Source organism: Pelophylax lessonae, assembly GCF_965119305.1.
Source record: "Pelophylax lessonae genome assembly, chromosome: 3".
Lineage (NCBI taxonomy): Eukaryota > Metazoa > Chordata > Amphibia > Anura > Ranidae > Pelophylax > Pelophylax lessonae.
Window position 1 is genome coordinate 228,426,904 of NC_138770.1, and position 18,742 is coordinate 228,445,645.

At 50.4% G+C, this 18,742-nt stretch overlaps 1 protein-coding gene across 1 annotated transcript in view; it reads left to right on the plus strand.

Moving 5' to 3' along the window:
* Positions 1 to 18,742, plus strand: part of ATR (ATR checkpoint kinase) — a 345,838-nt gene that overhangs the window by 132,090 nt on the left and 195,006 nt on the right. The window contains exon 24 of the mRNA XM_082249535.1: positions 4,052 to 4,167. Coding sequence (XP_082105661.1) covers positions 4,052 to 4,167 — 116 coding nt within the window. The remainder of the gene's footprint in view (positions 1 to 4,051; positions 4,168 to 18,742) is intronic.

Genomic DNA, 18,742 nt, shown 5'->3' on the forward strand with positions numbered 1-18,742 from the left:
TCAAGGGGTCTGGACTCTGGGGGAGTCAAGACTGTCGATCAATATACTGGATCTTCCGGCGATAAGATTTGTCTGGCTCATTGAACAAATCGCCTTCAGGAGGGAGTGCCAGGTAAGGATTCAATCAGACAGTGCCACGGTCATGGCGTATGTCAATCACCAACGGGGCACAAGAAGTGTCCTGGTGGCTCGGGAGGTAGCTGGCATTCTAAGGTTCAGCTGTGTCTCCGGTGAGGAACTCCTGAGGTGGACCAGTTGGCCTTTCGTCTCAACAGGAAGGTACAGAGAATTGTGGAAAGGTTTACAGTTCCCAGGAAGGAAGGCAAGGTACATCCAATCCTGGACTTCAAGGCTTTGAACCGCTTTGTGCGAGTACAGAAGTTCTGAATGGAGTCCATTCGTGCGGTACTGGCATCCCCACATCAAAGGATGCTTACCTTAATGTTCCAATGTATGTCGGTCATCAGTGTTTCCTCCGCTTTGCCATGGGCGAGGAGCATTCTCGATTCACGGCATTACCATTTGGTCTCGCCTCAGCTCCTCAGGTATTCACAAAAGTGTTGCCCCCGGTGTTGGCATTGTAGCAGGAGTGGAGGATTGCAGTACTGGGTTACTGGATAAAGGACAACCTGGAAATTACTGTGCGGACTCTGCAGGAGTTCTGTTGTAAATTAAACTTCCAAAATTCTGCCCTGGTTCCGTCCACCAGGTTGGACTATCTGGGTCTCACTCTGGGCTCAGCTTTACCCAGGGTGTTTATTCCAGGGGAAAAACTTCAAAAGCTGCAGGATGCGATTTTGCTTCTGTTGTCCAGCAGTCGGTCATCTTTCAGGACTTGCATGCGGGCGTTGTGTCTGATGGTGTCTACCTTCAAGGCGGTCCGTTTGTACAGTTCCACTCGAGACCTCTGCAATGAGAGATTCTTGCCCTCTGCAATGAGAGATTCTTGCCAAGTGGGACAAGAATCCACAGTCTCTAGACAAGCTGATCCTGTTCAGCCAGGATACGAGAGGGTCCCTGATATGGTGAAAGTAAAAAGGGGATATCTGTGCTTGGACAAATGTATAAAATATGTGTGATATATAAATATATATCGGTGTATTAGTAATGACAGCCAACTAGAAAGTGGATTACAAACTTGTAGACATAAAAAAGAATAAAAGTAGCGCCAAACACTGATTGAAAAACGTCCAATATCAAGTCCAAAATGTCAAATAAAATATACGGAGGAGGAAAAGAAGGAGCAAGATCCCAATTCCCAATGGTGAAGTATAGATGGAGCCAACACCCAGCCGTGATGTACACACTAACTGCTTACCAGATGGTGACCAAATCGAGGCGATGTATATACTCAAATACTTTAACCAGGAAAGGATATGCCTCCAAAACTATTCATAACATGCAACTCCAATATACCTCCACAACACCAAGTCCTGAACTTCTCTGATATGGTGGCTTTGCTCTCAGGCGCTTCGACAAGGTGAATCCTTCCTTCCCCTGTACTGGACGATGGTCACCACTGTGCCAGCCTGTATGGTTGGCGAGGCATTTTGGGTACAGATGTGCTCAAGGGGTCTGGACTCTGGAGGAGTCAAGACTACCGATCAATATACTTGAACTTCAGGCGATAGGATTTGTCTGGCTCATTGGATAAATGGCCTTCAGGTGTGCCCGGTAAGGATTCAATCGGACAATGCCAGTGCTGTGGCATATGTCAATAACCAAGGGGGCACAAGAAGTGTCCTGGCGGCTCGGGAGGTAGCCGGCATTCTAAGGTTCAGCTGTGTCTCCGGTGAGAAACTCCTGAGGTGGACCTGTTGGCCTCTCGTCTCAACAGGAAGGTACAGAGAATTGTGGTAAGGTCTCGGGATCCTCTGGCCCATGCCACAGACCCACTGGTGGCTCCTTGGGGCCAGTATCATCTAGTATACGCCCTTCCCCCCCCTAAAACTTCTGCAGAGTCTCTTGCGAAGGATCGAGGCAGAAGAGATCTGGTCATCCTAGTGGCTCCAGACTTGCTTCGCCAGTCTTGGTATGCCGATCTGTTACGGCTGGTCGCCGATGCCCCTTGAAGAATTCCTCTCATAGAAGATCTATTGGCCCAAGGGCCAATCTTCCATCCTGCTTTATAGTTGCTGGCTTTAACGGCTTGCCTGTTGAAAGCCAGGTGTTGAAGGATAGGGGGTTGTCTAAATGGGTGATTCCCACGCTGTTAAAGGCTAGAAAATCTACCTCTAGGAAGACGTACATTGCATGGTGTGAGTCTCTTGGGGTTCATCCCCGTTCCCTTTCAGTGGCTCGGATTTTGGCATTCCTCCAACGAGGTGTTGAGCAGCGCCTGGCCTTGGCGGTCGTCTTTTACCGTCCTTTGGCTACGCATTGTTTGGTTCACACCTTTATTCAGGGGGTTCACCACATGGCTCCCCCGGTACGGTCTCCGTTGCCTCCGTGGGATCTCAATTTGGTGCTGTCGGTTCTCCGGTAAACGCCTTTCGAAAATATTCACGAGCTTCCTCTGCTTACATTGTCCTAGAAGGTAGCTTTCTTGGTGGCTAATTACTTCTGCATGCAGGGTGTTGGAGCTGGCTGCGTTGTCTTGTCGTTCACCTTCCCCAGTGGCTCACTGAGAGAAAGTGGTGCTTCGCCCTTGTCAATCTTTCCTTCCGAAGGTTGTTTCTGGTTTTCACCTGAATGAAGACATTGTGTTGCCTTCCCTGTGCCCTAAGCCTAAACATCCTAGGGGTATTGCCTTGCACTCTGTGGATGTGGGTCAGGTGATCAGGGTGTACCTTATGGCAACCAAGTCATTTAGGAAATCAGCCTTACTGTTTGTCCTTACGAATGGACTTCGCAGAGTTGTTCGCGTCTGCCACGACTATTTCCAGATGGACAAGACAGACGGTGGTGCAGGCCTATTCCATCAAGGGTCAGGTTCCTCTGTTCCCTGTTAAGGCACTTTCTATGTGGGCGCTAAGTGCCTCCTGGGCTTTCCTCCATCAGGCATCAGTGATACAGGTTAGCCACCTGGTCGTCTGTGCAAACTTTCACAAAATTTTCTAAAGTGGATGTACTGGCATCTGCGGATGCTGATTTTGGCCGCAAGGTTTTGCAGGGCGCTGTTTCAGAGGACCTAGTCCTCTTTGAGGGTGTATATTTTTCAGGTGAGCTTCAGTTGTTCCTGGTTGAGCTCCATGTTACCTGGTTGGCTAGGTTTAGCCTTTTGACATTTTTTTCTGCTGTGTTTTTCCCACCCCTCATGTTTTAACACTTCTTTGGGATGTCCCAATGGTTAAGAAGATTCTGGAGCTGTGTCAGTCAATAAACGGAAGAGAAAATTGGAATTTTGTCTTACCGTAAAATCCTTTTCTCTGATGTTCATTTTTAGACACAGCACCCACTCCTCTATTGAGTTGGGTTATTTTTCTTCTGACACTGCTTGCAACAAAACTGAATGCTTTTAGCAGAGTGTGGGAGTTTATCCCCTGGGACTGCCCCATAGGTGTGGTAAAGCTTTTTCCTGCCTAGTGTCCTACTCCTGTAGGAGGGCAGCATAACCCAATGGTTAAGATTCTGGAGCTGTGTTCATCAATGAACATCAGAGAAAAGGATTTTTATGGTAAGACAAAAATCTAATTATTTGTGTGTGTTTTGTGTTTTATCCTAATATATTTTAGCCTGTATCTCTTCTGGCAATGTGAGGTTTCAAGTCTTAGCATACCTAATTTCAACTTGTGGGGCATGCTGGAATTTAATTTATTTTCCATTTTAAATTCATTGCATTGTATAGCTTTTGTTAGAAGGGGGTAAAAGCACAATCTTTATGATAAAATACTGCTCGCTATATTTTTTTTCTTTAATCTAAAAAAAAAAAAAAAAAAAATGATTAGTTCTCCAATTGACCATTGGGGGCATAGCCACATATATGCACTGTCAGCAAGAGGTTGCTTTTCCATTGTGGCTGTACCATTTCCTAGGCACTGGCTCTTCAGACTTTGCACTAGTTGTAAAATGGTTTGACACTGCCTTATTTTAGCATTTTGTATTTATGCAGGAGTTGTTATCTATTTATGAATGCAGAGAAGGAAGACTTGACTGTCCTGGACGGAGGCTTTGGAAGAGATTTCCAGAACATGTTCAGGAGATATTAGAACCCCATCTTAATACAAGGTAAAGGTCATTGTATCTTAAAGGAAAACTATAGCCTTCTTAAAGGCTTAAAACCTTTTAAAATACAAAATGCTCAATTGAATTTTTTATTACTAGCAAGATAATCTCTATTCTCGATCGTCCATCGACAGACGCAGCCTCATCTCCATGAGCTGAGTGGGTTTAAAAAAAGAAAAACATAGACACCTTTTTACCTTTTCCCTTATTCCCATCTTCTAGCAGCATGCCTAGGTTAAGGGTCATGTCACTGGGTCTTCTTGCTAGATCCTGGGAAAGCTTGGGATCCCAAATACCACAAGAATGCATTCCTGCACAGCGCTGAAGCAACTTCTCACAATAATTGGAATCATCGGCTTTCCCAAAATTCTACTGTGAGGCTCAGTGATGTCGGCAACAGAAAAGAGGAAGTGACCGAATCCTGGGAGTAAAATGTTCATTTCTCTATAGTTCCATGACAGACGCAGCTCCATATTCTTCTTGACCATTGGGTTATGCTGCCCTCCTACAGGAGTAGGACACTAGGCAGGAAAAAACTTTACCACGCCTATGGGGCAGTCCCTGCAGGCATACGCCCACACACTCTGCTATAGGCTTCAGTTTGTTTCTGCCCAGTTTAGGAGTAGGACCTAGTTCCCGGCTGGGACTTCGGTCTTAGCTTGTTTTTTTTCTTTTTTTTTTTTAAGGGGAACCTTTATTAAAAATTTACTTTTTTTTTTTTTTTAGCTAGTTATGTTCCTGAGAGAACTGCAGTCACAGCCGGACTAGGTTTCGGACTGGATATTCTAGATCCTTAAGGTCTCCCAGCCCGGCCAGCGAGCGTGTGCAGGTTAGCTAGTTATGTTCCTGAGAGAACTGCAGTCAACAGCCGGACTAGGTTTTGGACTGGATATTCTAGATCCTTAAGGTCTCCCAGCCCGGCCAGCGAGCGTGTGCAGGTTATATCCCAGTGCTAAGCCTCGTCGTGAAAACAGTGAAACACCTCGCAGGGACGCACACGACCTGGTTCGGCCTGAGTTGCAGCGTATCCCTTGGCCATCAGCACCCCCACCCCGAGTGGAGAGGTAGTCTGTCTGGAGTGGCGCCCACCCAATGTCGTTGGTATTGTGAGTAGTGTCCTCCCATAGCTCCGGCAGTCTCGGGGCGGACGTGGGCCCCTCCCTGGGAAAGTCCGACCCTCAGGTACCCCTCATTCCACTTGGCATCTCGGTATGTACCAGGCTCCCCCAAGCCCTCCCTCCCCACCAGTCATGGAGGTCCCTACCTCAGTCAGAGACGGGGTGGAAGCGCCGAGGCCGCTATAGCGGATCCACTGGGAGGCGGGGTTAATCCTGGTGGGGGGTCCCTGCCGGGGACCCCCCGATGCCACTTATCGTTTGGACCCATTAGGGGGTCCTGGAGACTGCATGGCGCGCTGATGGGGCCGCCATTTTGCTATAGAATCGTTGAGCCTCATTTTGCAAACTTCCCCATTGAAATTCACGGGCGGCCATGTTTTTGTGGTTTCCCTTAAGGAATGCATTGTGCGGCCATTTTCTTGGAGTCCGCAATTGCTGGACAGCAGGGAGCAGCTAGGCCTTTACTCTAGTGAATGACCCAGGTATTTCCTATTCCTGTGAAGAATGTTTTTTCTAATAGCAGAACGATCCTGTTCTCCTCCATATCCATTGGTGGTATGTATATTGGGGTCCCTGTAGTTCTTCCTCGCTCACCCTGCTATCGGCACTGCTAATGGCTGGGACTTGTACTACCGTTGGTGCAGTGGTGCGGTCCATTTTTTTTTTGCAGTTTTCTTAAAGTGACACTGCGTTATTCCAGGCTTCATAATGGAGTCCCAGGAACAAATTTCACCCACGGATCCCCTCCTTGCGGTTGCAGGGACCTCTGGGTCGCAACCCCTGTCTGCCTTAACAGCAGTTTTGGAAAACCTGGTGTCAAAAGTGGATATGGTTATCAAAAATACCACTAGTAAAAAGTGCCCTATGCCCTCCCCTGCCTCTCCCGTATGCTCAGATTCTGAGGTAGATATGACAGCGCGGGCGCAGGTTACCCTGAGGGTCCTGAGGGCACTTGAATGGCGAGGATGACATAGTCTTGTCTGCAGTCGCTCAGCAAAATGTGCTGGTGGAGGCACTTAGTGTCAGTGCAGGAAACTCAAAAAAATGGCAGATGATTCTGCAGCATCAGGGACGCAGGTGTCTTTTGGCACCCGCAAATCCCAGAAGTCGGCCAAGGTTTTCTCTTGTCCGGAACTTTTTGGCAAAATTGTCAATGAACAGTGGGGGCACATCGAACAGATGTTAGTGGTGCCAACGTGTTTTAAAAGGCGCTACCCATTCGCGGACGCGGTTTTCGCAAGATGAACTGTACCACTGAAGGTGGACCATCCGGTTTCCAGATTGAACAAATCTACTGTGGTTCCGGTCGAGGAGTCCCCAGTCTTTACAGACCCTGTGGATAGACTGAATCTCTGTCCCGCCATTTACACGCGATAGCGGGCTCAATTAAACCAATCTTCCTGATTACTCTGGTATCCCAGACAACAACGGAATTGGCAGAGTTATTGAAAAGTGACCAGATGGTCCAAGCCCTACTATTTATATGTGATGCGCTAGATGCGGCCCCCCTTGTAGCCATAGAGTCCACGGTGGGGGTAGCTATTAGACGCATGGTGTGGCTAAAAAGCTGGTCTGATGGTGTCAACCTTCGAGGCAGTTCTGTTTGCTCAGTTCCACACGAGACCCTTTATTAAGGGAAATTCTTGTCAAATGGAACAAGGATCCAAAGTCCTTGGACACTAGGATTCAGTTGAGTGACAACACAGACTGCACTTCTATGGTGGCTTCCCTCGTTGGCACTACGCCAGGGCAAGTCCTTCCTCCCTTTGCATTGGACTGTGGTAACCACAGATGCCAGCCTGTCCGGCTTGGGAGGAGTGCTGGGGAAACTGTGTGTCCAGGGGTCCTAGACAGTAGAAAAATCCAAACTTCCGATCAATATTCTGGAACTCAGAGCGATAAGGCTTTGCCTGAGTCACCGGACAAATCATTTACAGGGTTGTCCAGTCCCAGTTCAGTCGCACAATGCCACGGCCCTGGCTTACATCACTCATCAAGGGGGCACCAAAAGTGTCTTGGCGGCCCAGTAGGTGGCCGAGATCCCTGAAATGGGTGGAAAATTTTGTTCCAGCCCTTTCCACAGTGCACATCCCAGGTGTGGAAAAATGGCAGGTGGATTACCTGAGTCGTCAGGTGTTGGATCAGGGGCAATGGTCTCTGCACCCGGAGGTGTTTCCCCTGTGTGTCCGGTGGGGGACACCTGACGTCGACCTGTTAGCTTCTCGCCTGAACAAGAATGTTCAGAGGTTTGTAGCCAGGTCTTGGGATCCTCTGGCCAACACCACAGACTCATTGGTGGCTCCTTGGGGCCAGTATCGACCAATCTATGCGTTCCCTCCGCTGAAACTCCTGAGACTTTTGCGCAGGATAGAGGTGGAAGGGATTCTGGTCATTCTGATGGCCCCAGACTGGCCTCGCCGGTCTGGGTACACAGATCTGGTAAGGTTGGTCGCCAGTGCTCCTTGGAGACTTCCTCTCAGGGAAGTTTTGTTGTCTCAAGGGCCGATCGTCCATCCTGCTTTACAGTCGCTGGCTTTAACGGCATGACTATTAAAAGCCAGGTATTGAAGGATAGAGATCTTTCTAATTCAGTGATTCCTACACTGTTTGAAGTCCAGAAATTCTACTTGGAAGATCTATCATCGTACGTGAAAATCGTACATCTCATGGTGTGAATCGCTGAAGGTGCATCCTCGCCTTTTTTCGGTGGCTAGGATTTTGATCTTTCTTCAAAAAGGGGTTGAACAGCGGTTGGCTTCGGGCACTTTCAAAGGCCAAGTGTTGGCTTTGGCTGTGTTTTTCCAACGTCCTTTAGCTACGCATGCCTTTATTTGCACTTTTACTCAAGGTGTTCACCATATGGCTCCTCTGAGGAGATCCCCACTACCTCCGTGGGATCTTAATTTGGTATTGTCTGTTCTTCAAAAAGCTCCTTTTGAGAACATTAGGGAGATTCCTCTGCTTTACACTGTCTCAGAAGGTTGCCTTTTTGGTGGCTAATACTTCTAACCGCAGAGTATCTGAATTAGCGGCGCTGTCCTGCCTTTCACCCTGTGAATTCCCACGAGGGAATTAGAAGAAAAATCCAGCAGGAGCTACAGTGTATAAAAAGAGAACAGAGGTGCCTCTAAGTGTAGCAATATGATTACATTTAGTGAAGGTTCTCACATGGTTGATCATTAAAAGAGGAACATCTGAGAATGCAGGCATCTGGGGTAAAGCTGTCCACATAAACCAGGGATATGCAAACTGTGGCCCTCCAGCTGTTGCAAAACTACAAGTCCCATCATGCCTCTGGTTGTCATGCTTGTGGCTGTCAGAATCTTACTATATCTCTGGCATAGACCATTCTCATCACCGCTGGCTCTCACCACCGCAGTCTGCAGTCGTGTCCGGGAAGACTACCCTGCAGTAGAGCGTTCTGAAAGTGAGGCTTGAAGCGCTCATGGAGCGTGTTGTGGAAGGGATGATGGCGGTGCGAAAGATGGTTTATGTGGACAGCTTTATATATTTTTTTTTTTTTTTTTTTTCGTCTACTGAGGTGTTAGGTTTGTGGATTGAGCTTCATGTCTGTTATACCTACTTTAAACAGGGGCATTTTTACTATCGTTCATTGACGGACGCAGTTCCTCATGCATATCAGTAGGTTATATTGCCCACTACAGAAGTAGGACACTAGACAGAAAAAAAGTTCTGGCTACGCCTGTGGCCAGTCCCAGAGGGTACACCCTCTCTCTTCCTGCATAGGATGTCAGTTTTTAATCTGTCTAGTCAGGAGTAAGGACCTAGTTCCCTGCTGGGATCTCTGGTCCTGACAAAGTTTTTTTTCTAGTTAATTTTTTTTTTGTTAGCTTTTCTCCGGATTTTTTCCTGTGAGATCTACAAGCAACTATGCCGAATCTGGGCGATGGGCTTAGTGTATAGATCCAGTGGTCACCCCAGCCGGCCAACAAACGCGCGCAAGCCTTAGCTCTGCGATGGGTAAACCTCTCGCCAGGCCGTATACAGCCGGGTCTAGGCCTGAGTCGCAGCAATCCTGTTTGGCCGGCAGCCCCGCCACTTCGGCGGAGAGGGATCCTGTCAGGAGATGGCGCCTGCCTGTGTTTCAGGTATGCTGAGTAAATGTTCCCCCCTCTTCCCCTGGCGGATTTTGGGGTGGACGCAGACCCCTCCCTGGAGCGTTCGGACCCTCACAATCCCGGGTGTCCTGTCTTGCACCCCCTCTGTTACCTGCCTGGGGGGGGGGTTGGGGGATGCCCCGGCAGCGGACGGATGATCGTGCGGAGGGGGGGGGGGGCTCTCGGTCTGTACCTCCAGGGCCCACCTGCTGATCGATCGTACTGTGAAGTCTAGGGGGTCCACCTGAGGGTCCTTGTTTGCTCTGCAGGCCACGCGGGCCGCCATTTTCTTGTAGCCACATGTTCTGAGGAGATCAGCGGCCATCTTCGTACACCCGGCACAGTCATTTTGCGGTGGATTCTAAAGCTAGGAATCTGTATGGGAGTTCCTGGAGACGTTGTTCTGTGGGTGGAGCCCCTCCCTATACCCTGGGTAGTTTCTCAGCTCATTTCCTTTTGGATCGAGCTTGCTACTGACACGTGCAGACGTTCTGGGGTCTTCTGCTGCATCTTGTTACAATGAGTCTGGGGGTCTTTCTCTCTCTCTGCTGGGGGTCTCCTGCGCAATTGCCTGACCTTTGGGGGGACGCTGCTGCGCAGTGGGACATTTAAAAAAAAATTTTCACTTTTTTAGCTTTTTGCCGATGGGTTCCCGTGGTGCAACATGGACCCTACGGATTGTGTCCCTACCTGACCCCCTTGGGGAGGCTGCAGGGCCTTCCGGATCCCAGCTGTCCACTGCAATTTTGGCGGTCCTGGAAGCGTTTGTGTCCCTGCTGGATTTTGCTTCTAATTCCCTCGTGGAAGCTGCCTCATCTGATGCCTCAGGTTCTGAGTCCGTCTGACTGAGTCAATGTTCTGGAGCTGAGAGCTATCCGGCCTTGCCTAGTCTGCTGGACTGAGTACCTGCAGGGTTGTCCAGTGCGCATTCAATCGGACAATGTCAGGGCCGTGGCTTATGTCAATCACCAAGGGGGTACCAAAAGTGCCCTTGCGGCCTTGGAAGTAGTGGGCATCCTTCGTTGGGGGGAGGGGGGGGGGGAGGGGGGGGGGGGCCCTTGTTCCAGCTCCCTTCGCTGTTGACATTCCAGGAGTGGAAAATTGGCAGGCGGATTACCTCGTGATTCTGTTTTGCATGACACTGTTAGAGGTGCAGTGTGCTCAAGACTTGTCCTAGTTCCCCACTCATTTTTGGGCATGCTTTTGAATATCCCCATGGGTCACTCATGCCCCCTAGTGTAGAAGAGGTAAACGTTTTTTTTTTTTTTGTACATACTGTAAAATCTTATTCTTGAGATTAATGGGCGGAACAGCTTCTACCCTTTGATAGTATTTTTTTTAATCTTCTGTTGCATCTTTCGGTTTACTTTTTACTGCAGATACAGTCAAAGTAGGTATACACCAGAGGTCTCCTTTGCCCCTTATTAACTTATAGAAAATGAGTTTGCAGTGAGTTCAAATAAGCCTCCTTGTCTAGAGATGTCCAGACTTCTTTAGGACATGAGGCAGATTTCTAAGGTGGGTTTTTGGTTCGGAAAACAAGAGGACAAATAAAGTCTTTAACCCCCTATATAACCGCTCCCATTCTTAGCCTCAGCTAGTGTTCTTAGGTGACAAAGAAAATCTCACCTCTTTCCTAGGGAGGTTTTTTCCCTGAAGAGAATCCCTCTGTATTAATATCTTCCTATTACAAAACTGAGGTTAGCTGGGAATGGGAGGGATTATAGGTCCCTACAGTTTCTTTTTTTTTTTGGCGATAGTCCTGTGTATCCAGTTCTCGGCAGGTTGTCTGATTTAAGGTGTCTGGTCTCTGGAAGAATCCAGGTTACCGTTCAATGTTCTGGAGCCGAGAGCGATCTGGCCTTGCCTAGTCCGCTGGACCGAGTACCTGCAGGGTTGTCCAGTGCGCATTCAATCGGACAATGCCAGGGCTGTGGCTTATGTCAACCACCAAGGGGGCAACAAAATTTCCCTTGCGGCCTTGGAAGTGGCAGGCATCCTTCATTGGGCGGAAAGCCTTGTTCCAGCTCCCTCCGCTGTTCACATTCCAGGAGTGGAAAATTGGCAGGCGGATTACCTCAGTAGACAAGCCTTGGATGCGGGGGAAAGGTCCCTCCATTCTGAGGTGTTCCAGCAGTTGTGCCTTCGTTGGGGCACTCCAGATGTAGATCTGTTGGCGTCTCGGGCCCACTCCCGGACCCTCTGGTGGACACCACAGATGCGCTGGTGGCCCGTGGGGCCAGTATCTGCTGATGTATGCCTTTCCTCCTCCTCAAGTTGCTGCCAAGACTGCTTTGTAAGATCAAGGCAGAAGGGATTCCGGTCATTCTTGTGGCTCCGGACTGGGTTTGCCGAGCAGATGCTCCTTGGAGACTTCCTCTCAGGGATGATCTACTGTCTCCAGGGCCAATCTTCCATCCTGCTTTACGGTCACTTGCTTTGACGCCTTGGATTTTGAAAGTCGGTTGCTGAAGAACAGTGGTTTGTCTGCTTCCGTGGTTCCCACTCTGCTTACAGAGAGGAAAGTGACTTCTAGAGAGATTTATCATCGTACGTGGAAGTCGTATATTGCTAGGTGTGAGTCTCTTGGGGCTCCCTCTCACTTTTACTCGGTGGCTCGGATCTTGGCTTTCCTTCCACCGGGAGTTTATCAAAAGCTGGCCTTGAGTACTATCAAGGGTCAGATCTCGGCCTTGGCAGTTTTCTTCCAAAGGCCATTGGCCACCCATTCCCTAGTGCGTAACTTCATCCAGGGGGTTCTACATTTGGTACCTCCGATGCGACTTCTGTTGTCACCTTGGGGCCTTAATTTGGTGCTGTCGGTTCTCCAGAAACCTCCCTTTGAAAGTATTCGGGAGATTCCCCTGCTTATCTTATCCCAGAAGGTGGCATTTTTGGTGGCCATCACTTCTGCACACAGGGTGTCGGAACTGGCGGCGTTGTCTTGTTCTTCCTACCTGGTGGTTCACAGGGATAAAGTGGTACTTCGTCCGGATCTGTCCTTCTTTCTGAGGGTAGTTTCCAGTTTTCACTTAAATGAGGGCATCATGTTACCCTCTTTGTGTCCTAAGCCAAAAAACATTTTAAGGGGTTTGCACTGCATACTCGGGATGTGGTTCGGGCAATCTTCCTTGGTGTTTACTGTTTGTTTCAGGTGAACCTCATCTTGTTTTTCTGATGAGTCCTATGTTGCCTGGCTGGCTATGTTTAGCCTTGGGGACTTTTTTTTTTCTGCTGTTCCCACACCTCATTTCATGGCACTGCTTTGGGACGTCCCTGCAGATATGCATCAGGAACTGCGTTCCATCAATGAACGATAGAGAAAACTGAACTTTTGACTTACCGTAAAATCCTTTTCTCTTAAGTTCATTGACGGATGCAGTACCCGCCCCTTTATTTTGAGTTGGGTTGGTATTACTTCTCTGACACTGCTTTGATACAAAACTGACATCCTATGCAGGAAGAGAGAGGGTGTACCCTCTGGGACTGCCCATAGGCGTAGCCAGAACTTTTTTCTGTGTAGTGTCCTACTCCGGTAGGGGGCAGTATAACCTACTGCTATGCATCAGGAACTGCGTCAGTCAATGAACTTAAAGTGGAGTTCCACCCGTTTTTTCAACAATACAAAAATTGCTTTTATTCCTCAAATGATCACAGTATTGGTGACTTTTTTTTTTTTTTTCTTGCTCCACTTGCCCTGTTGCTAGGGGTAAGCAATTTTCTGCCTCCTTCGGCGCCGCGGCGAACTATGTCATTTCCGGCGCCGCAGGGGCTCCTGGGAGATGTGTGTCATCATTCCCAGGAGCCGTGGGAAAGAATCATTGCATTTTTTCTAAACCGGAAATGGCGTTTGGTAGGCGGAGCTAAGCACCATGTTGGAGAAGGGAAGACTAATATTGTGTTACCATAACACAGAAGAAGCAGCGGCTGTAGAAGAGTCTACAGTGTACTGCATGTTTTGAAAAGGAATGATACACTTCTATCCATGAGGACATCAGACAAGCTAAGATTCATCTTAGTGCTGTTATGGGTGTTGTGCTTGTCTGTGTGCTTTGTGAGAGGAGGAGGAGGGGGCAGGCAGGCACGATTAGTGTGTGCAAGGTGAGGTCCTGTGTCTTTCTGTCTGTCTGTTTGTCTCTCTCTCTCTCTCTCTCTCCCCCCCTCTGTGTGTGTGTGTGTCTCTATCTCTCTCTCTCTCTGTCTATCTCTCTCTGTCTGTCTCTCTCTCTCCCCCTCTGTGTGTGTGTGTCTCTCTATCTCTCTCTCTGTCTGTCTCTCTCTCTGTCTATCTCCCCCTCTGTGTGTGTGTGTGTCTCTATCTCTCTCTCTGTCTCTCTCTCTCCCCCTCTGTGTGTGTGTGTGTCTCTCTCTGTCTCGCTCTCTCTCTCCCTCTGTCTCGCTCTCTCTCTCCCTCTGTCTCGCTCTCTCTCTCCCTCTGTCTCGCTCTCTCTCTCCCTCTGTCTCGCTCTCTCTCTCCCTCTGTCTCGCTCTCTCTCTCCCTCTGTCTCGCTCTCTCTCTCTCTCTCTGTCTCGCTCTGTCTCGCTCTGTCTCGCTCTCTCTCTGTCTTCTCTCTCTCCCCCTCCGTCTCGCTCTCTCTCTCTCTCCCCCTCTGTCTCCGCTCCTCCCCCCCCCCTCCTCTCTCTCTCCCCCTCTGTCTCGCTCGCTCTCTCTCTCTCTCCCCCTCTGTCTCGCTCGCTCTCTCTCTCTCCCCCTCTGTCTCGCTCTCTCTCTCTCTCTCTCCCCCTCTGTCTCGCTCGCTCTCTCCCCTCTCTCTCCCCCTCTCGTCTCTCTTCTCTCCTCTCTCCCCTCTGTCTCGCTCTCTCTCCCCCCTCTGTCTCGCTCTCTCTCTCTCCCCCTCTGTCTCGCTCTCTCTCTCTCTCTCTCCCCCCTCTCTCTCTCCCTCTCTCGCTCTCTCTCTCGCTCTCTCTCTCTCCCCTCTGTCTCGCTCTCTCTCTCCCCCCTCTGTCTCGCTCTCTCTCTCCCCCCCTCTGTCTCGCTCTCTCTCTCTCCCCCTCTGTCTCGCTCTCTCTCTCTCTCCCCCTCTGTCTCGCTCTCTCTCTCTCCCCCTCTGTCTCGCTCTCTCTCTCTCCCCCTCTGTCTCGCTCTCTCTCTCTCCCCCTCTGTCTCGCTCTCTCTCTCCCCCTCTGTCTCGCGCTCTCTCTCTCCCCCTCTGTCTCGCGCTCTCTCTCTCTCTCCCCCTCTGTCTCGCGCTCTCTCTCTCTCTCCCCCTCTGTCTCGCTCTCTCTCTCCCCCTCTGTCTCGCGCTCTCTCTCCCCCCTCTGTCTCGCGCTCTCTCTCTCCCCCTCTGTCTCGCTCTCTCTCTCTCTCTCCCCCTCTGTCTCGCGCTCTCTCTCTCCCCCTCTGTCTCGCTCTCTCTCTCTCCCCCCTCTGTCTCGCTCTCTCTCTCTCCCCCCCTCTGTCTCGCTCTCTCTCTCTCCCCCCTCTGTCTCGCTCTCTCTCTCCCCCCTCTGTCTCGCTCTCTCTCTCCTCCCCCTCTGTCTCGCTCTCTCTCTCTCCCCCCCTCTGTCTCGCTCTCTCTCTCTCCCCCCCTCTGTCTCTCTCTCTCTCTCTCTCCTCTGTCTCGCTCTCTCTCTCTCCCCCCCTCTGTCTGCTCTCTCTCCCCCTCTGTCTCGCTCTCTCTCTCTCCCCCTCTGTCTCGCTCTCTCTCTCCCCCCTCTGTCTCTCTCTCTCTCTCTCTCTCCCCCTCTGTCTCGCGCGCTCTCTCTCTCTCTCTCTCTCCCCCTCTGTCTCGCTCTCTCTCCCCCTCTGTCTCGCTCTCTCTCTCTCCCCTCTGTCTCGCTCTCTCTCTCCCCCTCTGTCTCGCGCTCTCTCTCTCTCTCTCTCCCCCTCTGTCTCGCGCTCTCTCTCTCTCTCTCTCCCCCTCTGTCTCGCGCTCTCTCTCTCTCTCCCCCTCTGTCTCGCGCTCTCTCTCTCTCTCCCCCTCTGTCTCGCGCTCTCTCTCTCCCCCTCTGTCTCGCGCTCTCTCTCTCCCCCTCTGTCTCGCGCTCTCTCTCTCCCCCTCTGTCTCGCGCTCTCTCTCTCCCCCTCTGTCTCGCGCTCTCTCCCCCCCTCTGTCTCGCTCTCTCTCTCTCTCTCCCCCTCTGTCTCGCGCTCTCTCTCTCCCCCTCTGTCTCGCGCTCTCTCTCTCCCCCTCTGTCTCGCGCTCTCTCCCCCCCTCTGTCTCGCTCTCTCTCTCTCTCTCTCCCCCCTCTGTCTCGCTCTCTCTCTCTCTCTCCCCCCTCTGTCTCGCTCTCTCTCTCTCTCTCCCCCCTCTGTCTCGCTCTCTCTCTCCCCCCCTCTGTCTCGCTCTCTCTCTCCCCCCCTCTGTCTCGCTCTCTCTCTCCCCCCCTCTGTCTCGCTCTCTCTCCCCCCCCTCTGTCTCGCTCTCTCTCTCTCCCCCCCTCTGTCTCGCTCTCTCTCTCCCCCCCTCTGTCTCTCTCTCTCTCCCCCTCTGTCTCGCTCTCTCTCTCTCTCTCCCCCTCTGTCTCGCTCTCTCTCTCTCTCCCCCTCTGTCTCGCTCTCTCTCTCTCCCCCCTCTGTCTCGCTCTCTCTCTCCTCCCGCGCTTTCTCTCTCGTTCTCTCTTTCTCTCTTTAGATGTATTCTTGTATGCTTATTTTATTGTATTTTTTGATCATATACAGTATATGTAAATAAAATATTTTTATTTTTTGTAAATAAAAAAAATTTAATAAAATTTTAAACATAATAATTGACTCTGTCTCTCTATCTTTCTCGTGGGCGGGAGGTCGGCTGCCCTGGGCGTCTGTAGCTTGGGAGGTGGAGGGGGCGCTACCAGGAGTGTTTCTGCAACTATTAGCTGACAGAAGAGAGCGGGATGTGCTCTCTCTCTTTCCTCCCCAGCTTCACACTCCTGTTACTGTAGCGCTCATCAGATCGGGACTGTCAGATCGGGATTTCTCCTCTTTCGGCTCCTCCTCATCTTGATATGTCAGAGTGGAGAGGAGCCTAGGAGATGCTGGTTGCTAAACCTTTGGCACGGACAGCTGGCGGAAGAGATGCGGCTGCTGTGCTGAAGGGAAAGAAGATCGCGGCTCAGGGATGCCACTGGTTGTCAGATTGGGACAATACAGAGTTTGATTACGTGTCCCCTACACCCCCTACACACATTGTTTGCTTTAAGAAGAGGGGGGTAACAAATACTGTAAAGTCCCGATCTGACATCCAGTGGCATCCCTGAGCCGCAATCTTCCTCCCCTTTCTGCAGCAGCATCTCTCCCGCCAGCTGTTCGTGCTAAGCTTTAGAAATCGGCTTCCCCTAGGCTCCTCCTCCGCTCTGACATATGAAGATGAGAAGGAAGGAGCCTCAGAAGAGGAGAATCACAAATCAATGTGCCGCGCTGTATCTGAGGTCTGCCTGCTGGAGGAAAGCTGCAGCCAAGCCGAGGGAAGGGAGAACTGCACTGGGGACACCAGGGAGGGGGGGGAGAGAGGGGAATGAGAGTATTTGTACTAGGAGGGGTGGGGAGAAGATGATTACTTCTAGGTTGGATCAATATAGGGGGGGGGGGTATTTGTGCTGGGATGGGAAATTTGAGAGGTGACAGGATAACATTTTTTCTAGCAGGGAAATTGGGGAGGGGGGTGCTAGAAGGGGTGATTTGTGCTGGGGGGGAGGATTCGTGCCAGGAGGAGGGATTTGTGCTGTGGGGGGAGAATTTGTGCCAAGAGGGGGGATTTTTGCTGTGGGGATGGAGGGAAGAGGATTTGTACCAGGAGGGGGGAATTTGTGCTGTGGAGATTGTGGGGGGGGGGGAGGTTCTGTCTAGGAGGGGGGATTTGTGCTGTAGGAATAAGGGGAAGAGGATTTGTGCTGGGGGGACGGACGGGGGGGGGGGGAGGATTTGTGCTAGGAAGGGGATTTGGGGGGGGGGGGGTTGTGCTAGAAGAGGTGATGGGGGGATTTGTGCTAGGATGGGGAATTATGGCGCTGTTAGAAATGGGGATGGGGGGAATTTATGCTTGTAGGGATGATTGGGGGTATTTGTGCTAGAGGGGAAAATTGGGGGGAGGATTTGTGCTAGGCGGGGGAATATGGTGGGATGTGCTAGACTGATATTCGGGGGGTTTGGGATGGGGGGAAGAGGATTTGTCCTAGGAGGGGGGATTTGTGCAAGAAGGGGAATTTTTTTGGGGGGAGGGGGGGTTTGGGGGAGAGGATTTGTGCTAGTAGGGATAATTGATGGGTATTTCTGCTAGGAGGGGAGGAGGACTTATGCTAGGAGGGGACATTTGGGGGAGGGGAAGATTTGTGCTGGGAGGGGGGGGATTTTAAGAGGGGAGAATTTGCGCTTGGAGGGGAAATTTTATGGGGGGGTGCAGTTTGGTGTCTTCGCCCTGGGCGCTGGATGGCCTTGTCCCGGCAATGCTTGCGGGAGATAGAGGATTATGTGCGCCCCCCCTCACGCGGCGCCAAGGTACATTTAAAATTCACGGTGGAATTAAAGGTGAAGGCTCGGTTCACATTTATGCGAGTGCGGGAAGGCTGCGAATTCGCAGCCTGTTCCCGCATCGCACACGCACCCCCGGCAGTTCACACTGCCATATGCGATACGCTGGGGGTGTCAATGTAATCTTAACGACACCCCCAGTTTGATCGCATATCGCAGTGCGATCGTGCAGTTCGCACAGGAGCGGATCGCACAAGTGTGAACCGCTGTGCGATCCGATCCTTATGCGGCTGCAAAAATGCCTCCTGTGCGTCTTTGCTCCGGGTGCGATGCGAATTTAGCCATACAAACTGTATGGCTAAACTCGCACCGCACAGCTGATCGCATGTAATGTCGGAGCAGTGCGCTCCGACATTACATGCAAACCCGGCACTCGCAGAAGTGTGAACCGGGGCGAAGTGAAAATCTGTTTCGTCAGCTGCAAGTGAAAATTAGCAATACTGTAAAAAATAAATGGATATATAAAAATATTAAAATATATATATATATAGATAGATAGATCTCTTATATATATATATATATATATATATATATATATATATATATATATATCTTCTAGATTGTAAGCTTTAACGAGCAGGGCCCTCTGATTCCTCCTGTATTGAATTGTACTGTAACTGTATTGTCTTCCCTCACATTGTAAAGTGCTGCGCAAACTGTTGGCACGATATAAATCCTGTATAATAGTAATAATATATATGATACAGGTATGTTTAACATAAACAAAGTTAGCCACAGTAACAATGTATTAGACATTCATGTGATTTCAATTCTCACCAGAGACCAACACAGCAGTAGCTGTGTTGCCATAACAACAGGGTGGGACCTTCCTTTGGAGGTGCATGCTGGGTAACCAGCAGCACCTATTGTAG